At 32.3% G+C, this 24725-nt stretch overlaps 1 protein-coding gene across 3 annotated transcripts in view; it reads left to right on the top strand.

The window, feature by feature from the left end:
* The window catches only part of CHRNA2_2 (Neuronal acetylcholine receptor subunit alpha-2), a 94955-nt gene that overhangs the window by 64843 nt on the left and 5387 nt on the right, over positions 1-24725 (top strand). For 2 of the 3 annotated variants that reach the window (XM_051211770.1, XM_051211769.1), the window contains 4 exons: positions 1524-1642; positions 6950-7036; positions 13622-13740; positions 15249-19052. In XM_051211770.1, the coding sequence (XP_051071867.1) occupies positions 1524-1642; positions 6950-7036; positions 13622-13740; positions 15249-16076 (1153 nt within the window). In that variant the 3' untranslated portion in view covers positions 16077-19052. Of the gene's footprint in view, positions 1-1523; positions 1643-6949; positions 7037-13621; positions 13741-15248; positions 23173-24725 lie in introns of those variants that run through there. The other variant, XM_051211771.1, reaches the window with a different exon arrangement.

Raw genomic sequence — 24725 nt, 5'->3', positions numbered from 1 at the left:
ACATACATATATATACATGAAGAGAGAGAAAGCCGAGTTTTTCATTTCATTCAAGTATATTATTTAAGTAGTATAAATAACGTTTTTTAGTTTTTTCCCTATTCATTGATCAGTAGTTAATTGGTTATGACAAGTATGTATATTTATGAAAACAATTATTATTATTATTATTATTAGTAGTAGTAGTAGTAGTGCGGTGTGTGCTACTTATATAGATATAAGTATTATATGATGTTAGTCGTAAACAGGTCTAGAAGCAGAGAGACAAGAGGATCGAACAGTTAAGAATGGAAACTAAATGCAATTTGTATGAAAATGCAAGAACAATCAAGTCTGAGTCATTTTGAGACAACTTGTGGACATTTTGCAAATTAAGCATTTACTTTATGATTGTTAGATTTTACTAACCAGTCCTGTAATTTTGTGTTAAATACATTCGATTGTCCCTACTCGTGTTCTGTTCACTACAGTAGTATTAAATATATTACAAACTGGTTAATGTTAAATTGTAATAAGTTTAATTAGTCTAATATATTGATTGTATAATCATAATTTCAATGATAATGTTTTCTTATGAATAAAACAAATTACCATTTAATGGTTTATTTATCAATAGAAAAATTTAAACTATAAATTAAGTACAAATAGATAATCGTTAAAATTTAAGATAAAATCATTTAGATGTTTTGTCATAGTAACAGATTTATTAAGAGGATAAATCTGTCATCTTATCGATCAAAGTTAAACTATGAAATAGATTATCGTTGAAAAATTCCTAAAATAGTTCACTATGCAGTGGATTATGAATCACATATATTAAGGGACAAGGTTTTTTGTGGATATTATAGTAATTTAATAGTTGAATTCATGAGTCAACTTCGCAACTCATGGATTGGTTGAAGTTAGACATTAACACCGTTGGATGCCGGCTTAGTAGTTTACAGGTTAAGCGCTCGTGCGCGAGAACGATAGGTCCTGAATTCGAATCTCGCAGTGGGCGGGACCGTGGATGCGCACTGCCGAGGAGTCCCATAATAGGACGAAACGACCTTCCAGTGCTTCCAGGTTTTCTAAGGTGGTCTAGCTTTAATCGACACATGAATTCAACTATTTGATTATATATTTTTTCAAAGACCAACATAATTGAAATCAGCTGATTTTAAATATTTAATTTAAAATATTTACACAAAGGTACTAGAAGTAGATTATTCACCTTTAAATCGTGACAAAAGCTCATTTAAATGTGCTAGGTAGATTTTTTGTAAAATCCAAATACTCATTTGACAAATGTATGTTTTCTTCACAATCTAACAGATTATCTAATGAATAATAGTAGCAAACCAAGAAACATTCCTGTGTGAAATCCGTCTCAACAAACCACTCAGATAAGAGATTGTTGTATTATAAACAGAAATACTGTTGTTTGTATTTGTTTACAAGTTTAAAAGTGTGGAAAACATAATTATTCTTTGATGTTTGTAATTACCATTTATTATTACTATTATTATCATTATTATTTTTAGCTTAAAACGTAATCCTGCTTTCTATGGATATTTATTAGTGTTTCCATGTGTATTACTAAGTGTGATTACAACAGTGATATTTTGGTTGCCTCCACAAATACCAGCTAAAATGATACTTAGTAAGTGTAGATAATTTTAATTAAAATTTTATATTATTATTATTATTATTATTATTATTCTGTTTTGTTTGTTTTCCTAATGTCTTAATCAATATACAAATTTGATTAAATGAAAGTATTTATCGAAATTAAGAAAACACTGTAAATTTTTCAAAATGATACCAACTATTCACTACGGTTAAGTTAATTATCATTGTTTAAAATCTAATTAAACATTAATTATATATATCAGCCTGGGGTTGTGGAGATTGTTCAGTATTTGATTGAGATCATAAATCAATCCATGTTAGGCCACCGTTGAAAACCTGGGAGCAGTGAACGGCTATTTCGTCCTAGTATGAGATTACTTAGAAGTGCGCGTCCACGATCCTGCACGCAGGATTCGAACCCAGGATCTTCAGTCCTTTGGACCTCTAGACCACTGAGGCAGGATCCAACGGTATTAATGTCTAACTTCAACCAATTCACAAAATCGCGCGACCATCTTCCGAAGCCCGAGTTAGAAATATATATATTAATTTGAATAACTGACAACAATAAAAGAAATACATCGTATTTTAGGGAAAACGTTATAGTCTTTAGATGGTTTCACTGTTTATCTATCAGTATAATTCCTCTCATTGAGATGTAGGTTATATCGATCGGATAAACTATATTCTTTAGCTTTTTAAGCGAGTATTCAGGTCAATTAATGAATCAATTCTTTAACTGTTCATCAATGTCTACATTAGAATCATATTTTGAATATTTTTACAAAGTCAAAATCAATCAGCCTAATAAGTGTATGATCAAAAACTTGATACATAATAAAGTGTATAGAGATTCGGAAATTTGTTAATGAAATTTTGCATGAACAATGATAAAATTTAGTTCCACCATTTTACTGTGGTTTGTAATGTCCCATCTATATTTAGCTGTTTGATAATAAGTTGTATATTCATCAAGTGAATAATTGATTCTCATACTACTTAATTATAAACTAATCTTCTTTAATTTTCACTGACTCAGTTCCTTTTCAATTGTTCTAATATTTCTTTCTTGATATTTAACATTACCAAGCACTTTTGATGATTCAGTATCAACCTATGTTTTACAATAAAATCTTTTGATGATAGTGATCTATTTATTCAGTATGATATATTAAACAGAATATGGAATTTTTAACTCAAACTATCCCAAAAAGCTGCACTTATTCTTCATAGGGATTACTACATATACATGGAGAGAGAGAGAGAGCGAAATTGAATGATTTTTACAATGATAAGTAACATATTTACGTATTTCATAATATATATACTCAATACAACATTGTAGAGTTTTGTGTGCATAGATTCTAATGTACTTAGGTCTTGGTCTGTCAGAAGTTATACAGTAGAAAATAAATAAGTGAAGTTGTTATTTTGAATCTGATAAAAAATCACACTAGCTATTCCAAGTTTTTCATATGTCTATTCATCACACACTTTACAAGTAGCCGTCAATACTCTACGTAACACTCTAAAATCTTTTCTCAGAACTTCAAGAGAAAAAGAAGGAGAACATTACAATATAGCGGGTAATAAATAGGTTACACAAAAAATCGGTAATCAGTTTATGCAATAAGTCGGACTAAAAGCATTCTCTGATATTAACAAATGATGAGAAGATCAAGAGAAATCAGCCAAAACACGAACATCAAGATAAACAACATTTGACATGATTTCTATTAAATAATCTCTAGCAGTACAAACGTCATGTGAATCCAGAAAATTTGTTTAGGTCTTTTTCATGTCTTAGGTTAACGCTAACACTTTAACAATCAGAAGTATTAGGTCCAAACCATTTATAATGAACCATGGTTTAATGTTTATTTATTTAAAAACAATTGGAAGAGGAAGAACCTAATGAACATACAATAAGACTATTTGTATACCTTAAAAAGTTCTTTTTGTGGAAGATGGCAAATCATGTGAGAAAAGAGAACAGAAAATGTGAAATTATAGTTTCTTGAGACATACTAACTTTTGTTAATAAATGAGTGGAACACTTATTTTCATTGTTCTCTTTCAGAATAGTAAAATTACACCCACATGGTCATTAATACTAGCTAATTTCTTTATATGTTGGAGGTTTTGGAACAGAATCAAAACAGAAGCGTAGTCTAAAGAAGTACATCAAACGTACTTATTATCCTTTTCTAAATTGAGGACTTTATTATGGTGTACGATAACTAAGTCATTTAAAGTAATTCTTTCGTATTTGTATTCAAACTGATATTAATTCGTGCACTCCTATAATTTGTGCCGAAGTGTAAGTAATAACAGTTCATCCATTGTATTGAGAAAAGCAGAAATTATCGCTAAAAACCTAATTTTAACATTTCGACATTTTCAATACTTCATAAATTATTGTCTACTAAACCAAATCTTTCTATATTTGATAATGTTCTGTTTTAAAATATGTTACTAAGGTCTATTGATATTGATGTGAAATAAAGATTCTCTTTCATGAGTCAATAATACTAATGCTTATTCAATGGTAAACATGTGATATATAAAGTGTTATATCCCGATACTTACAATGAATGGTAACTGTTAGGATCCATTTATGGTCAAATACTATACATATATATTTTTATTGTATAATTGTTAAGTAAGTAAATTATTCTATCGATTACTACCTCCCACATTCACAGCCATATTTAGTCAAATCTTGTACAAACGTTGATTCCTATTTTATAGTACGATGTGGTCTGTCGGGTTGGTATATAAACCGAGTATGTTTGAAATAAATGATTCATACTGCAGAAGCTCAGACTGGTGTTCTTGACTTAACTGGCTGGGCTGGACAGGAAGCAACACCGATAAATTCTATAGACTGCTCGTACAGGTTTTATGCGTCATTAGTCCGATCGGTAAATCACTGCTCTTTAATTGGTGGTATCATTACGTTATACATGAATAGGATACAGGGTACAAGCTATAACATAAAGACAACAAACAATGAATGATTTAGTTACTAATCAATCTGATACTTATTTAGCAACATTCGTTTCAATCTGTAACTTTGATACAATTAACCGATACACAATCACATATTACCCCTTATCACATTAATTTTATTTCGATAGACTGAATATGTTAAACTCTATTTTTCATACCTTACTTTGAGTTTATATAAGTTACATGTAATTAGTGGAAATTTATTGAAATGAAAATGAATTCATATTACCCAATTTCATTCATTATAATTTCCTATTAACAAAATTTCATAAATCTTATAAGAAAAGTGTAAAAATCAATTGAACATTGAATTTATTCAATATTCATTCAGGAAAAAAAATTCTTGGATAAGTTTTTTCGTTTACGAATAGTCGTTTCATTAAAAAACACTTTTATAATGATTAAGTTTTATTACTGTTGCAAGCAAAATGATTGAAAAACTTAAAAGAAAAGAAAAGAATTCTATTACAAATTGAATTTTAATAAATCAAAAACTAATGATCAGAAATGGGTTTTGTGGAAGTTAAGTGTTCGCGCGTGAGACTGATAGGATCTGAATTCGGATCTCACGGGGCGGGATCGTGAATGCGCACTGCTGAGGAGTTCCACAGTAGGCCGTCCAGTGATTCCAGGTTTTCCATAGTGATCTGGCTTCAACTGACTCATGAACACAACTAAAAAACGAATAATCACCATAAAATTTAATAATAGAAGATTCCATAGTATTTATTTATCCATGTTAAGATAGTCTAACAAAACATTATTTAACTGAAAATTTAATTATTCTTGTCATGTGATCAAATTTATCTTGAAGAATATCAACACAAGAATTATGGTTTGTGCTACGTATGTCGACATAAGTAGTATATAACGCCAATCAAGAATAGAACGCTTAGTAGCCGAAGGTTGAGAAGATCAAAGGGGAAAGGATGGGAACAGCAAGTAATTAATATAGAAATGAAAGAACAATGAAATTTGAGACAAATAATGAATATTTCGCAAATGAAGTATTGGAGTATGATTGTTTTCTATTTTATCAAGTAACTCAATAATTTTGTGATAAATATAATCGGTTGTCTTGACCTGTGTTCTCCTTCACTAAAGAATTTATCACATTTAACTTATGAAAAGCGGACAGCTAGAATGCAGCTGGACAATCTAGACTTCGCAGATGACCTGTCTCTTCTATCGCACACTCAATAACGAATGAAGGAGAAGACGACCAGTGTAGCAGCAGATTTAGCAGTAGTGGGTCTCAACATACAAAAAGGGAAAGCAAGATTCTCCGATACAACACAGCATGCACCAATCCAATCACAATTGACGGAGACGATTTGGAAGATGTAAAAACCTTTACATATTTGGGCAGCATCATTGATGAACATGGTGGATATGATGCAAATGTGAAGGCGCGGATCGGTAAAGCGAGAGCAGTATATTTACAACTGAAGAACATCTGGAACTCAAAACAACTCAACCAACACCAAGGTCAGGATTTTCAATACAAATGTCAAGACAGTTCTACTGTATGGAACGGAAACCTAGAGAACTACGAAAGCCATCATCCACAAGATACAAGTGTTTATTAACAGATGTCTGTGCAGATGACTTCGGATCCGTTGGCCGTACACTATTAGCAACAACCTACTGTGAGAGAGAACAAACCAGATCAGAGCGGATGAAGAAATCAGGAAGAAGCGCTGGAAGTGGATATGACACACATTGAAGAAAGCACCAAACCGCATCACAAGGTAAGCCCTCACATGGAATCCTAAAGCCGTAATGAGATGAGAAAGACCAAAGAACACATTACGCCGGGAAATGGAGACAGACATGAGAAAAATGAACAAGAATTGGATGGAACTAGAAAAGAAGGCCCAGGACAGAGTGGGTTGGAGAATGCTGGTCGGTGGCCTATACTCCATTAGGAGTAACAGGCGTAGGTAAGTAAGTAAGAAACTTATAAAAGACATGATTATTTAAACTTAAATCAGTCAACAAATTTTAACAATAAATTTGAATTACAGTTTGAAATGACATTTTACAAATGATAATAAACAAACCATGAAAAACATGATTATATACCTAAAACTTTTATCAATAATCAATAAAATTTATGTTTATTTTCTTACGTTTCAATAGTCATCTATTTAGCTGATTAATAAATTGTTGGCTTTCACTCAATCTATTTTTATTTTAACTTGTTTATTATCCAAAAAGAAGAAAGAATTTCTAAGGAATAAATTTGTTTGTTTGCTTACTTATTTTCTTTATGTTTACTTCTTTTTCATAATTATCTACATATTGTTTTCCTTAATTAAAAAAGGTATGAATATATTTGTGGCATTTTCGTTGTTATTAAAAATACTTGCTGTTTCTACACCATCAGCTTCAACAATAGTACCATATTTGGGTAAGATTGTTGTGTTTTTTTGATATGTTATTTTTTTTCCATTCACTTTACTACTTATTGGTGTATCTGAGTAATAATAGAAAGAATTCCAGTAAAATGACTATTACAATATCCCTCGTTATCTATTCTCCTGAAGTATTTATGTTTTTTCTATAATTTATTCACGTCTAAAAAATATTGAATAATGAATTAACGGTATAAATACAGACTAATGATGTCTACAATGACTTTGTATAAATATTTAAATGAAACAATAGCAAGCTGATATAATCTTAGCAGTTTCTTAAGTATTCTCATCCAGGCATTAAAAGTACAAAATGAGTGGAAAATTATTTGTTATAATTTATGTGTTCATCATGGGTTGACACTAATATATAATTTTATATTTAAATATGGGATTAATAAAAATGATTAATGCAGGGTTGTATGAAGATTGTCGAATTTTATAGTTCATATCACGGATTAACTTTACTAAGACAATCATTAGAAACCAGAAGAAACTGAACCATTATTTTGTCTTAGTATGGGACTCTTCAACATTTATACTGAGGATCACACCGAGTACTTTCAAATCAGCAGAGAATTATAAACATTTAAACTACTGAGACCTCATCAAACTTGAGTAAATATGAGAAATTGCTCAACCATCATCTTGAAAATCCTAGATTCAATCCTCAATGAGATTAAGGCTTTGGATTACCGTAGAGTTTCGTGCTAATATGAGACACCTGTCAAGTTCTTCCTGGTGTTGAATGATAAGTCTTGCGGATTGAACGCTATTCTGTAATTCCCAAGCTAGAACTATACAGCGACCTAAACACAAGAGAGAAGACTCAAAGTATGCGAGAAGTAGTTTACTCCATGGTTCATTTTAATACAGAAAATGCAGAATTTTCATAATATTTTAAATTTCCTTGGGTTGCTAGAAGATTCTGGAATGCTACTAAACATAGTAGCAGTGTAGCAATCAGCCAATCAGAGCCTCTGCATGTGACGTTTCGCTTCCTTGATATTTTTGGCTAAGACTTCAAGTGAACGCTGATTGGATGAAACGCTTCTTACTGTTTCCTGATGCTTGCTTGTCTTTTGCAAGCAATTTTCTGGATCACTCCAACATTGAATTACTGTCTAACTACGATCGACCCGTGCTGTAAATTATAAAATAATACAAAAGAAATATTGGTGTGTAATTTAACATCATAATGATAATAAAACGGAATTTATAATGTCTCATTATAAGTTCCATTACACAAGAATGAAGTAGAAAAACTGTTTCTGTAAGTCTGAATTTAAGAATCCAATTACTGCTAAAAATAATTACACAACAATACAGATGAAGAATAATGATGTATCTGATGAATACACAGATGGTTAGAGGAAGTTGGCAATTTATTCTTCAATTCCTTGGAATCAATATTGGTCAACCAAATTACGAACAAATGCTCTTCTCAAAACCTTATTTAGAGGATAGGTTAGCATCTTACTCACTATGTTATCTTTAAACTATAGCTTCACAAATAAAAAATGGTATTACTGGAACAATATTATCACTGAAAGATATTCTTAGAAGTAATAATATGTATATATTAGTCTATCATCAATATGTTCTATATTCTTGACTAAAACTAGACGAAGTAAATAAGAATATATTATTCGAAAAAATAGGATGATGAATGAAAGATATTCAGTGTACTTATAGATTATTACCTTAGTTTGTTTCGTAATCTCTAAGTGAAAACTAATTAGTTACTCACTTGTTTTTTACATTCATCATAAATAAAAAGAAGTGATTCTATATTATTATATATAAATGATAATTAAATTAGCGTAAGGTGTTGATATTACATAGAATCTGATTGATTTGAATAAAGATACACATGTCAATAGTGAACAAAAATAGCAACTAGACTATAAGTATCATTTCGGCCTGAATTCATTTGATAAATAAACTTGATTATTAAGTTTTTGATTGAGATCATGAACCGATTTGTGTTGGACTACCGTCGGAAACCTGAAAGCACTGGATGGCCTTTTCATCCTATTGTGGGACTCCTCATCAGTGCGCATCCACGATCCCGCTTGCGGGGTTCGAACTCAGGGTCTTCAGTCTCGCTCACGAACGCTTAACCTATTGAATTATGATATGCAATAGTGATGTAAAATGTAAAGTATGATTACAATAACATGAAATTCGAGAGAATGTTCTTCAAAGGTTTTGATTATAATGGGATACAGAACAAAAATACTTATGGCAAGTAAGAGAGTAATAATGCTTGAACTATTAACAAAATAATTATAGACTGACTAATTGAAGTCAAGCACAAGAGAGGTGTTAATTGAGATTATATCTTTGTTAAGAAATATACTGATGATTATATATGATATGATGCTTAACTGAAAATTTCGGAAAACAAGATTTTAAATATAATTGTCATAATCACTGAAATGACATCATGGTGACTAAGCTTCTATATACGAACTCATAAGATGACAATCATTTTAATCTCTTATATTTTTGAATAATTCTGTCTATGTACTTGTATGATGGTTGGGACGAAAAACAAAAAAAAGAATTACGATGCCATTTTAGAAAAGTACAATTTAATGACCTCACAGTCTATTGTTCAAACAATAGATCTCAATCATTAAATATTTCATTTTGACTTCAATGTTATCATGTATGCTTCAAAACTTTAACACAAGACCTGATCATTCATATCTTTTTATTTTAGTCTAACTAACAAGGAATTAGATCGACAAGCATTGAGACTTGGTAATAAACACAACAGTATTTAATCAAAATATGTATCTGTCAAATGGATTATAAGATACTTTGTTCTTATATCCTAATAAAATTAAGGAACTCTTCATTTACTTTCTAAATCTCATTAGTTTTTTTTCATGTAACATCTACCTATGATAAAGCTTCACCCTCCTTAAACTTAATTAGTTAAAAAAAAGTAATTAAGTTGTGTTATAAACAATATAGGAACAATAACGGGGCAGATTTGCATGCATATAGCATACAATTCTCTTTGAACCTAGCACACAACAATACCGTCATGCACTGCCCCATTGCCCATGGCAGATCAGGCAACCTGAAAAACATAAGAACATCATCAGGGCATATGACAGGCCAGGTACCTCATAAACAATATAATATATTTCTTATTGAGACATTCAAATTAACAAGATTTTAAATTAGATATTTACTTATTGAATATTGATTTCTCCCCATTCATTGAACTACATTAGTATCCATGATTGACAGTTATACTAATTCAAAATTTAGAAATTCGGAAGCATATATATATATATACATATATATATATATATACTAAATTTAAACAAAATACACTTTAGTAACTAAACCGTTATAAATGATACAAATTAGAAAAAGAAAAATGAAACTTTGTCTTTATAAATGGTTAATTGTTTCAAGGTAATAATCCAAAAAAACTTATGAAAATACATTTTGATATTTGTAATAAATATCTGTAATAGTATTCTACTGATATCTACTAGATAGATATTACTAATATGTTAATAAACATTGACTGCAATGCAATATAAATAGTTGAGATCATGAGTCAATTGGAGGTAGATCACCATGGAAAACCTAGAAGCACCGAACGGCTGTTTCGTCTTATTGTGAGACTTCTCAGCAGTGCGCATCCACGACGATGCCTTGCGGGATTTGAACCTAAGACCTATCGGTTTTGTGCGCCAGCGCTTAACCTCTAGATCACTGAGTCGGCATCCAACGGTGTCAATGTCTAACTTCAACTAATCCACGAAATACAATATTTTTCTTTAAAATAGAAAGTTTGAAACAATGAAGTTATGCAATTCACATGAGTGATTATAAATTTGTTTAAGCTAACTGTGATCTAATCATGAAACTATTTGTTTGTTTTTAACAAATTTTATATTGACATATTATAAATTATAAATGGTATTCGAACTATCAGATTTAAGTATTCTTCTTATAGGAAATATGAAGTACATTATAATTATTCTAATAAAAACTGACTATTCACGTTTTTTTCAATGTAACTTATTGATCTAACATGTATAGTTGAATATTGAGAATATGCGTTTTCGTTAATTTCATATGAACTAATTTTATTCATGTCATATATATATTTTTAATCAGTTTCTAATCAAATTTAATTGAAGTTAGGTAATGGTTCACAATAGAATTGATGACATTGATTTCGTCTTATTTGGAGCTCTTCAGCTGGATACTTTTGAATTCCAGTGTTAATGTTCATAATGAAATTTAAATCTGTTATTTTTCACATCAAACACTAACATATTATTCATTGAGCTAATGAGTTCAGATAGTTCTAATTAAATTACATTGTTCTACTTAAAACATAAATATTAGTAACAATCTAGAAATATAATCAAATTCTTTCCCTATATATTAAAAACAAAATACCATTTTCTTAGGAAAATACCATTAAAGTTTTAATGTATATATTCATGCATTACAAATCGTCTAAATCGAAGTTAAAATATTATTCCATTTAAATTAAGTAGTATATTAAATCAGTAATTTACTGAACCAACCCAATCCATATACAAATGAAATGCTTCATATATTTTGTAGGTAATTCGAAAAATATTCAAGTAACTAGAAAACTGAAAACTATTCTATTTAATTATATGAACTAAATTAATGTAAATCTGTACACTTAAGTTGGGTAAAAAATGAACCAAATTGAACCAAAATGTCATCTTATGAAATATGATGCATTACAAATATTGATTTGCTAGACAAATAAAAAACCAGTAACTAATTGGTCATTTGATCAGTTTGATAAAAATCAAGTTCCGTCCGTTTTTTTAATATCCTGATCATGAGAAAGTACTTTCTTTTCATGAACTAATTATTGAGTAGTGGCTAATGTGATAGTCCTTTACAGCTGATCAATATCTGTCAAATAAGTTGTACTGCGGCCATTAGTCTAAATGATTCAATATGATGTGCACTATTTTGTGATGTTAGATGCTTGGAGGTGATTGGCAGAAAGTCTTGGGTCTATATTTTATGTCAGTTGGCACTCATCGGCAAGTCGTATGTGCAGTACAAGGTTTCCCGTCGAATACCTATAAACATTCAATTATAAATACTTTATTACCGAGTATATCATAATAAATCACAACAGTCTTTGTATTAGAAAATGTTACGATTTAAAAATAGTTTTCATCACAAGTTGATGCCAACAACAGTAACTCATGCAAAAGTAGTTTTAATCAAGGTATTACGTTGCCTACGGCTAATATCTGTCTCACAACTGACATATACATCATGTGATACCGGCTCGATGGTCCGGAGGTTAAGTGTTTGCTCACGAAACTGAGAGTTCCATTTTGATCACGTGCTGTAGGATCATGGTTACTCATTACTTATAAATCCCTCATTAGTACAAAACAGCTATCCAACGCCTCCTGACTTCTAGTGGTGGTCTAGGCAAGATTTGTTAGTCATTGAAACTATGAAAGGACCAATAGTTCCTTTGAAATGGTTACTAGATTACTATGTGCAATTGTTGAGTCGAATAATTTATGGAGATTAGTTTAAGATCCTAAGGAACTGTCAATTCTTTATTTGAAGGTGTTTTTTTCAGGATTACTTGACTTTGTAGGTTATAGTCATCAGGTTGGATGACGGTCGTGCAGTCTTGCGAGTTGATTTAAATTGATATTGTATATCAAGTGTCAAATCAAAGGTCCTAGTGGTTAAGCGTGTGCCACGAGAACTATAGGTCACGTTTTCATTCTCTATATGGGCGAGAATTTAAGAAGTACCATAATAGGATGAGATAGCTTACCAGGTATGTCTGGTTTTAAATGCTATCCAACCGAAGTTAGTCTATGGCAAATACAACCTAACGACTATTAAACTAATTACAACCCATGGTAAAACTATTTTTACACGAGATATACTCTTATCTTCTTTATTACCATAACTCTTTGCAGCAACTATCTTTATTCTATTTAGCATTTAATCATAACACTTGTTTATTCTTTCATGTTCACCATTTTAAAGGTGAACGTAGAGAAAAGACACCAGTTTCATTGAAATTATGAACCACCACTGAAAACCTGAGAGCACTGGATGGTCTTTTCGTTTTATTATAGGACTCCTTAGGAGTGTGCATCAACAATCTTACACGCAGGACTCAAATCTAAGCCCATCAGTCTTGAGCGCGAATTCTTAACCTCTAGACCTATGGGCCGGCATCCGACTGTGTTAATGTCTAACTTCAGTTAATTAGCCGTTTAATGCGACCATCTTTAACGAGTAAATGTCTCACATCGGCCACAACTGAACTTCATTGGTCATGGATTCTCACTGAAACTCCTAGAATGACCTCTCGAATCTAGTTTCCAGAGATGAAATGATGATGACCACTATGAAGATTGTTGAGTTTAATTATGTTCATGAACTGATCAATATTAGGCCATGATTGAATTCACTCAAATATAGAGATAGTTGGCCATGAAATATGAATGTATTGATGATAAATTTACACAGTTATCATTCTTATTTTGGTTTTTATTTTACATTTTTAGGTTACTTTTATTGTTTAAATATGACATTACTTAGTTTGTCAACATTTGCTTCGACAATTGTTGTACATTTACACTTTCAACGAGTAAAATCAAAACACGTACCACCATGGCTTATAAAGGTAAGTGATATTTTTTGAAAACTCATGTTTTCTATTCTTTGTGTGTTGGCTTAATAATTATTGTTAAGAAACAATTTGTATGGTAAATTTACAAAATATATTACAAGATGACTGGAAACAGAATTATTTGTCTAGTGGAACATTAAAGGTTTATTTAGGACTGACAAAAATATGATATTTTCATAAACAGAAATGTATTTAAAGAATTCCTGATTACTGGATAGTATGAAATATTGTTTTATGCGACCTTTATTCTAAATAGAGTCCTATCGATCAAGCTAAAATGTAGCCACTAGGCTAATCGACTTGAAATTTCAGTGCAATTTACTGAGTGTTAAATGCTTGTAAGTAATAAGTATAAAATTATAGATAAAGTTTCCATTCTGATTAGTGAATATTGCTAAGATTTCTTCGGAATTATGTCGAAATCGATGTTATTTAATATATTCGAACCTGTTTCATACACTGCTATAGTGAGAGAAGTTCAGTAGGTCCCGATTGTCACTTGGTTCCTAAGTATTTATTCACATATTACCCAAAACTCTCAAGAGTGGTATAAAACGTTTATGTAACATCTTGAAGTGTAATTTACATTATTGGAATTCAAAAATACACCAGGGATGGTAAATTGTTTCGTCGTGATTATTTTTGGAGTCCAAAATAATTTGAACTGATTGCTTTCCTATATGTTCAAAGCTGAGTCACATAAAGGTAGATAGAAAACACTACTGTATAGTACAGATGTTTGAATAGTTTTGTAAGTAATCATCAGATTGTTATCTATCAACCTCATTTTTTTGACTCACTTACTAATGTGCACCGAAACAGTGTATGAACTATCAGTAATTGCTAATGAACGACTACCGTACTAGTGTAGTGAATGAGAACACATGTGGGGACAAATCAATGTATTTGAATAAAAAATTACAGAATGTCTTAGTAAAATCTGAGAACCATATAGTAAATACTTCATTTGCACAATGTTTATGATTGTCTCAAACTTGACTGTTCCTTCTGCAAAATGAAAATCAATCATCTCCGACTTCATTGTTTTTTCATTTCCATACTAATCATGCTATGTTCTCGTTCTCTTTCCTTCTATCTTCTTAACGTTCTTGCTATGTTTGAAGCATTACGATTGTGGAGCCAGACATTTCACTTTCTATTGATGATACATACTACTTACATCTGTCGACATCAGTACTACACATGACATTAGTAAAGTATAATGAAACTAATCTGTAATCAAATGAATAAAATTCTATACCGGGAATATTTTAATTTTAGGCTGAGAAACCGACCGTGAACGATAAAGAACTGTTGCCTATATTAAAGTTCCTTTGCATTTCGTCAGTAAATTCTTATTGCAATCAACCTATACACTCATTAGACCGTAATAAACACAAGATTTCTTTAAGATTAATCAAGTTCAACAAAATATTGTCATATTCCTCTATATTTATACGGTTTGTTGTCTTTTATTTCTGTGTCTGTATCCTTCTTCCTAGGTGGTTAGATTTTTTGCTACATTGTTACATGTTTCGAAATTGGAACCACCTGTAGTGGCAGATACCAATCAAAAACTGAGTGTTGTTGAAGCACAAATTAAAAATGCCAAGATGAAACAAAGTATAAAATCGGAAAATCTACTTGATACGTGGTCATCGAATCAACAATTACCACCATCTAATCCGCAGTCAAATTTGATCCATTCTGCTGGTGTAGAAACACAATGGGATTACAATAAGATTTCATCTACCGAAGAGTATCTTTTAAATCCTAACGAATTATCTGTTCTACAAAAGCAACAACTTTCAATGCTATCAGATGGTTCACAAATATCTTATTCCACTGGTGTGAATGGCTGCCAGTTTCCAAGTCATCACTATCCGAACCAAAACTATTTACAACAAAAAAGTATTCCATGGGGCGATTATGCTACGAATCAGCCAAATAAGTCTGGATCAGTTAAGATACATGATAAGTTGCTTAAAAAATTCCTACAATCTAAACAACAATCAAGAAGATCTACAATTCAACTTGGGTTCAATTTGGGTGACTTATGTAATGCATTAAAACAATTGATGCTGAAAATAGCTAAAAAAGATGAAATAGCTCAGCGTGATCGCGAATGGCGGTTAGTTCTAATGACGATTGATCGTTTGTTTTGTTGGTTCTACTCCATTGTAGTCATTGTTGCAGGAGTGTACTTATTGTTCCCTAGAGGGCGTTCGCATACAGTCAACGAAATTATAGCAATGCATCAAGAAGCCTACGATATACGAAATCAAGCTGTTGCAAAGCAGTGTATGATGGGATACTCCAAAACAATATAACACTTTGGGTGGAACCTCCCCACTTAACCTTCTCATTGAGACCATCTGATTTTTTTCACCTCGTTACGTCTCGTTATTTTTAGTTCGTAATCGTTTACCTTAATATCAATCGTTCAGTATTTAATGGCCTAATTTTAAGGTTAAACAGTGTTCGCGTTACGGATTCCTTTTATCCTTCATGTTCTATCATATTGATCACCTGAAGTAGAAAATTTGTTTTAAATCTACTATACTCAATTATTTCTTCTTTTTAAACGAAGTTATGCATTTCTGATTTTCCATCTTCACTCAGTCATTAACTTAGTAAATATTTATTAATTCAGTTTTTTTATTTTGAAAAAGGCCTAAAAGTATTGAATTCCTTCAAAGACTAGTTTGGACAACAAAACATCCAATCACTGCAGAAATGAGTATTTTTATGGGTTGGATTTTAAAGGATTACTGACTACATTTATCTGAGTTATATCCTTATGCTATAAACCTGTACTTATTACAAAATAACTAAGTATGATCTGATGCTCCATATCGTAGAGCAATTACCGAGCACGTTAGGTGGTTAAAAACTTATTATTAAGCTGAGTGCTGCAGTGTATATGCTAAAATAAAAGAATTACATCGAATAATTAATGGTCCTTCCCAACGCACACGTGTACCGTCAACTCTTTTAAATTATTAGTCATTATAAGGTGTTAGTACTTTTCTCAATAGTCGACAATATAACTTCCTAAGCTGTTTAGTTTTCTCCTTAAATTTAACTGAAGAGGTCGTGAGGTCGGTAAGTATTTTATTATATCTGAATTTAGTAACTGTCGTAACGAAACTGCAGAACATGCAAGTTTAGAAAAGTAGTAGGGTGATCCAAAAATCCAGTCAAGCTAAAAGATAGCTTTCTAAGTAGGTGAACAAGTTTTGTGTATGATACATTCAAAAAATGATTTCATATTGAATATTTGCCACAAACAAAATGTAAGCAAAGAATATTGGTGATTAACGTAGTCAATCCCGTTGACTCAGCATCCAGAATATTGTCACGGCTGATCATCGCCTTTGTGCAGGGCTTAACTGCAAATAGTGACAGGTTTCCTTATATTAGTAAATATAAAAATCTCAGTCATGTTTGTCATCTTTGACTTGATAGCCAGAGAAGAAGTGATTATATAAGCACTCGACTGGGAACATTCCTAAATGTATGTTTGAAGAATTGAATTAACGGACATGTATAATAGTAATAAATAATCACACGATTGAGCACAAATTAAAATGAGTACTGAATTAATGCATTCGACAGTAACATGATCTGTCAGATTGAGTTCTCCAAATGTGTTTACAGGTGTGTGGGTTTAACATATTTGTATAAAACCCCATCGTAATCCGGTGGAACAATTATTTAGTTTCAATTGGTCATTTTGGTCACTACCAATGTTTCCATGACAATCTTCATTCGTTTCGTTATTTGGATTGAGTAGCTGTGGTATTTGTAAGAACTAATTATTCTTTTGTACTTGATTACCCGCTTATTACGATTTCCAAATACAATACTTTCATTTGTATTCATCTTGTTCTGTCTGGCTTAAATTGCACTGTTTCGGGAATTCCTAGTTAGTACACTGATTCAAATACTTCTAATCATCACAGCAACTTCTACTGTTCTTGAAAATCCGTCAATAACCGAATAATCACAAGTAAGCGTTAGCTGTTAAGCTCTAGAAAAGCCTTATTTGCGTTCCTGAAAAATTCGACACAACCTTTTTTTCCTTGGCCGAAAATAACTTCTAGTATCCAATATCTTGGTGACGAACTTGTATAAGCCAGTCTATTACCTTTCGTTTGCTTCTTGTTGTTTCAGTGCAGTTCCAAATGATTTTACTAACTGTTCACAGCCTGTATTTGTTTAAAGCAATTAGTCCCTTTTATAAATTTCGATAGAACAATGAGAAGACGGAGTTGATCTGAAAAATGTGATGTATTTGCGCTATACATTTCGAACAATTTGGTCACACATATACTTGTCAAGGCATTTTTATATGAAAATTAATAAAGGTATTTGTTTACCGTTCTTTACACCCTATCGTTTATTTTCTTTACTATTTAAATATTTTTGCATTTCATATTGTGGAAATTTAATGATATTCATTGATTAGTAATTTGTTGTCTATTTATCATAATTTGACCTACTCTGCATGTTGAAGTATTGATTAGAACCTTTATTTTCTCAATTTCCTTATCACTACTAGTACATCTGCATTCTTACTATCAATTTGTACTTTTTACCAATATGTTTAATTGCATAATCTACTTCTTCGGGATCAGTGACACATTAACTACCCTGTCTCATTTAATATTTTTACATAACGATACTAAAATTCCTGGATATCAGAGTTACGTTTTTTGAATATCTAATTGAAAAAGGTACTATTCACCCTTATGTTTTACTATATTTTATATTCAAAAGACTTTATCTGTGTGACGAAATATAACTATCACATAGAAAACCAACGTATTTTTTATCACACAAGGGGCAAAAATCTACAAATTTTGGATCAACAATAGAGTTTGCAAAACTACAAAGTATTAAACAGGCGAATATTTAGGTAGGACAATGAAAAAAGGAAAGAAATTAGTTTTATACTTCAACAAGCCATTACCTGTTCAATGTTTCTATGTTTTATCTTACAGAAACCAGATAGTCAAACACCCAGTTTCTGCATACATATTTTTTCCGAAGACTCGTTTTAGGAAATATCGGTGTGTACATGTAAACCGATTTAAGTATTTTGTTACCTTAATTGTACAAGACGAACGTTCTATTTTCATATCTCTGACTGACAAGTGTGTTGCATAATGTAATTCGCATACGCATATCAGTTTGCTCAAAATGTACAGAAACATATCACATCACCGGTTTCAAATAGATGTCACTTCCTGATAAGACGGGATGAAAAGACTAAATTACATTCTTAACTTATTGAGATTCTGGTTCAACATTACTCTTAATTTAATTCCATAGGATGAGTACTTAGAGTAATATTCGTTTTACTTTTGGTGTACTATTTAATTCAGGATAACGTTGATTTACTTCAGTGTGATGTTTCCAGGATATGATATTCCTGTATTAAACTCACGTGAAATATGTTCAGAATGAAATGTAGCGCGTGATTTTGCTATAATCTCATGTGATGACATTTTCTTAATTAATGATCATATAAGTGTACAAATCAAGATACAAATGAATGCATTTTCAATTAGAGCCCTCTTTGTGTTCTCATAATGGGTAAATATACACTTGTATCAGCCTTGCTGTTCTTACTTTGCGTTGTGGAAATCCTAGCGACTTCTTGTCACCAGAATAAGTAATACGCTACGTGGGTATAACACTTCCCAACTTTTATAATTTATTACAAACTGGGTGCTGAAGTCTGTTGTCAGTAGATAACTTGAAAACTCGCATATATTTTAGCCAGACAATAAATCTAAAGTCAAACGTTGTGTGGTTTTATGTAATGAAAGTAAACTATTTTCAACTCCCGATACAAAGATCATGTCAGGAACAACAACCGCGTTTCCTTGCGGTTGCTAGAGATAGATAAAGTTCTTAGACGACTAGACTTGTCCGCCCGTCAATAACAACATGAACAAAGAAATGTTTGACTGGGGTCACTGAATAATTTAAAACGTCCAAGCATGACTGCATAATGTTCAGCAAAGTACAATACAATGATCTGCTAAATAAGACATCTTTAATGTTTATTAAAATAAAGGAGTTTTTATTACTTCTCAATATATTGCTTCGCACTCTCCTTTAAAACAAAAATGACTATCCATAACGGAACTGTGATTAGCTAACGAACGGAATTCGTTACATGCAAACTTCTGCGGCAGATTGACATCTATCCGTCATACATCTCCACTAAGTTGTGGTTGTCAACTTGCACCATTCAACATGTGACAACCTTAAAATATCAATTTTTCATAGTGAAATGAATTTACGTGCTGGTTCCAAAATACGGAATAGAATTTCTGGAGTTATCTACAAACGATGATCACATGTCTTGTCTTTTATGATTCATCCTCTAAGAAGTTATTGGCCCAACGAATCGATTACTTGAGATTTTCCTAGAAATTGTGGAGTCTTGTACCACTCTGTCAAACTGGTTCCCCATTACGAGTTGAATGTCACAAAACTCAGTCGTTGGACCATTGATATTCCCATCCCTTATTAATGACATTCCCCTGGACTTTTGATCTTTATTTGGATGACCCCAATATCTTGGTAGAAATTTCTGGCCCAGATATATTAGCACTTCAAGAAGACTTATATAAACCACCAGGTTGAACTATCCGGAACCGCTTTCATCGCAACAGAATGTTTATGGCGAACAACAATGGTACTACATGCATTACGTAATTCTCAGGAGATTAGAGAAACACACTTTCCACTACTGAAAAGGACCTAGGCATCACGCTCTGTAGTACTGATGGCTTCTCGCCTTATTTGCATTTCGTGGCCCTATCGGTAACCAAGCTAACATGAGCCATGAGTACTAAAGAGCGAATTACAGACGCTACAAAATTTCATAATAAAACAAAAAAGCACCGATACTTCCGAAGTTCATCCCAAAGCCTTCTACTTTTTTTACCAAAGTAAACCTGTTGGTTGTAAACACTGTAAGTGGAAATAAATTAGGACCCCAAAGTTACAAAATTTACTAAAGAATAAGACTTCGAATGCATCTTGGCAGTCTTAGCTCCTGTTAACGTAAGTGCGGTGCACTTCGTAGGTTGGAAACAAACTCACAACCCTGAATGTGCGAAAGTACTTTATGTTTATAAATAGTATTCCACTCTAGTGAGCTCCAAAAATTTCCAGATGTACTTCTGGTTCAGGTAGTACATCACAAGCTCTCAATAATGGCACAGGTTTCAGTCACTGTGGGTTTGTCAGGACTACAAAGATTGACAACCTGAGAGACGAGGGATGGAGTTTTTTTACCTGAACGCAATTTGGTCATTTGAAGTACACTACGCTCAACGAAACCGAGTGTCGCTGATGTTAACGAACCTGTCATGTTAACACTGTTGATTCTTATTGTGACATTGAAAAGTCATGACATTCATTCATCCATTTTCGTTGGTTATATTCCATTAAGCTCTCTTTGTTATCGTTGATCATTTCGTGTGACTTATTATATTACGAAGGGATATTTGGTAGAGCGAGAGCAGTTTAATAAATACGATTGACTGTAGAACATTTTTGTACATTAATGAAAATTTTAAGTGAATATTGTGATTTACGGCTGTTGTAATAAATTATGCACAGTGCAATTCTGTTATTTTAGTATTGCTAGGCGGTAAAAGCTTCATAGAACCCATCTTTTGTGATTTGTTTATCAGTCATGTCTAGGCCATCTGTTTCAACTGGTAAATAGGTATCTTTATATAGCTTGTTCCGAAAGCAAACTAGTAAGAAAGTGATGATCTCTGGAAGGTAATGTACATATGATTTCAGGGAGATGTAGAAAACCCATGATCTTCAAATTGGTAGTCTGGAGCGAGAGGAACGTCTTGAATCGGGTCGTAGTCAGGGGAAAATGCTTGACCTAGCTTCGCTAGCTAGAAATCCCTATTACGGCAGAGATGCTCGAAAGACAACTAATTTTAAGTAATTATCACTATATCACTACACTCCTGTACATTTGTACATCGTGAAAATCATCTGACACTTGTTTTTGCTTTGTTCTGTACATATTTCTGTGAGATATATAACAGATGTTAACTACCTACTTGAAAATGAGTTCCTCAAGGTGATCTATAACTCAGTTTGGTGTCTTTAGTTTAAACACATTTTACCGACTACACAACGAAGCACCAACCGCATGGGGCTTTTTTCTTTCATTTAACTCTGAGTAAAATATATGCCAAGCGTATGCAAGTCGTATGGATATAAATTTTGGGGAGGATTTGGCTTATTGTCATAAAATCTAATTACATCAGGGATCACGAAATTTAACAGGTATGGCAAAGTGACTATTGTTTCTTATTTTTCAAACAATCATAGCATTAAGTGAAGAAGATAGAACTGCTGTCTTGGATGGTCTCACACTTGTATTGAGTTATATCCGAAAAAATGAACTTGGAAAGATGGTGAACAATAGATCGCTTTCATATATGATCACACTTATTTATGTGCTTGCCAAAAAGATTTTTCATAATCTTATGTATATATAGTGATTTCACGTTTTGTGCTGCACAGACTGCATGGGTCACTCTCAAGTAACAGTCTTTGTAGTCTGGTGAACATTTTGTTTTAGTTTTCTAAACACATCAGTCACCGTTACATCTGCCTCTGAAGGACTTTTAAAATGAGAGAAAATGTACTTTGCGAACATCCATAATAATCTTAACTAAGATAGAAATGGATGATATTAAATCAGGTTTGTATTTGTGCTTTTGCATCTACAATTTTAGCCCTGGAAGTAGAACTGGAAAGACTGAGAAAACTAGTGAGGAAATACCGAACAGAAAGCATTGTTTTCGCAAAACCCAGAAAAAGCAAAAGTTTAGAATATAGCGCAGAGCTTAGATCTAATGAAAATAGTGACGCTTATGAGAGCCACAATGCAGTTAGCTCGTTGAACTGTGAACAATTATCTTCACCAAATGTTCCGAAATCGCGTTGTGTACAGTTTGCTGCAGTGAACAACTGCTGTGAGAGTAAAGATATATTCCTTTGCCAAAACAAATAATTCACAGGCGCTAATCGTCTTTCAGATTCAGATGAAGTTATACGCAAACCTAACAGACCTTCGCAGCACCGCACACGTTTTCTTGACCCTCCAACAAATATTGATATGCCATCTAGATATCACCCAGTACCGAAATACCCCCCTGAAGAGTACGTTTCTGTTTTTCCATAACTACAATTTAGAGAATCCAATAGAAATTATACTTATACTGCCATGGATTTGATAGAAAGGAGGAGATTTCAGGAATCATTTTTACATTTACAGTAAGAGTTTTCTAATCACTTTATTTCTACTTAAAGTGAATTTTACCGGAAAAACTATCCACTTGATAGTGAATTGGTAATTGAGTTAAGGTAAGTCACTGTATTAGGTATGTCGTTATTACTAGTGGGTAATCACTGTTATAATCTTACTCATATTATTAGTCGAGAAGTTGGAATTATATATTACATTAAATTGAGGGTGGTTCCATTATCTTCTCAACTGGTGTCTCATATACAAAGTATTCTGAACTAAAGTTTACGTTGCTCCGCTTTGCATACTTTACGTGGTGGACTAAGTGGCTCATAATATTTCACAATATATCAGTGAATTTATGTTACACGAAATCTGTTCCTCACAAAAGAAGTGTATTAAAATCAGTTTGGTGTGCTTTGCATACAAAATGTTAGTTGATCTCAAACTGTTCACAACATTCTTTTCCCGGACAGTGGTATGGTTAGCTTGCATGTAGAGAATAATCATCTTTCTAAACTCGAGATAGTATCGCCTTTACAAACTCACTTGCCTTGAAGTAATACAAATAAAAGTGACCGTCACACAACCAAATTAAGTACTTCACTTCACGTCCGTTCTGGGATATATTTAGTTTTTCAAAGGATATCCTTCATACCATGAAGTTGGCAGACGAAACAATAACTATTCTACGATATGCAGAGTTATGATCATATTAGGCTGTAGTAAAGAGGCTACGACAGAAGAATTATCCCAGGACTAAAAGCTACTTTTCATGAGTGAATGATCAATTGGTCACTGAAACCAGTGTTTTTTTCTTAACTTGCCTAATGTCTAACTAGTATACCTTCTTACTTATGACATATTATAAATGTGCAGTTTATACACAGATGATAGCAAGCCTTACGATGATTATTCTGCATTAATTTATCTTACTCCAATATTTCTCAAGTATCGTAAAATTATAGCCTAGGCCAATTTCATTTATAATAAATGAAAAACAAGATTGTCAGTGAAACGTTGAACCGAAACCCAACAAATGGATGACATTGCTGTGATGTCTAATACCATAGTACTTCTCGTGTCATGAATCGCTGATACTACCTTTATATTGTATCTAAGCTATCTTATGAGTTATTGCTTTCCGTTTCTTGTGAATGATCAAAATATGAGATTTCTTTGCGATCATTTAGCTCTTCGTGTTCTAATTTTGCGGAGTCTTGCCATATTTATTATTTTCACCTTGCTTGTTTGATTCAGTCATTGACCACCCTCTTTTGTACTTTCAAGATAATTTCGAATAACTTGAGTTTGGCCAACGTCCCACTAGGAGGCCACATGAGTGGAAATTGTTAACTTTTGGATCTATTGATTTTTAAGACAGCACATTATGTCATTTGAGACGTCTCTCGTCGTACCAGAAAGTGCCGACAAACTTCTGGGAGTTTCTTTGTATTTACATGGGCATATATCTGTCTCAAACATAAACATATTCCTCCATTTATTCTGTATGTTGCTAAACATATTTAACAATGGCCAGTCTTCAAGATAAATATCCTTGGATCTAGAAGTTAGAACAGACATCTTGTTAGCGATTTCTACTGTCCATAAACTAAAGTATGTTGTTGCCGGTAAAAATCCTCTGTCTTTTCCTAAACAACTAACAAAGAGC

This window comes from Schistosoma haematobium, chromosome ZW (assembly GCF_000699445.3).
Source record: "Schistosoma haematobium chromosome ZW, whole genome shotgun sequence".
Lineage (NCBI taxonomy): Eukaryota > Metazoa > Platyhelminthes > Trematoda > Strigeidida > Schistosomatidae > Schistosoma > Schistosoma haematobium.
This window is presented reverse-complemented; position numbering and strand designations above follow the sequence as displayed.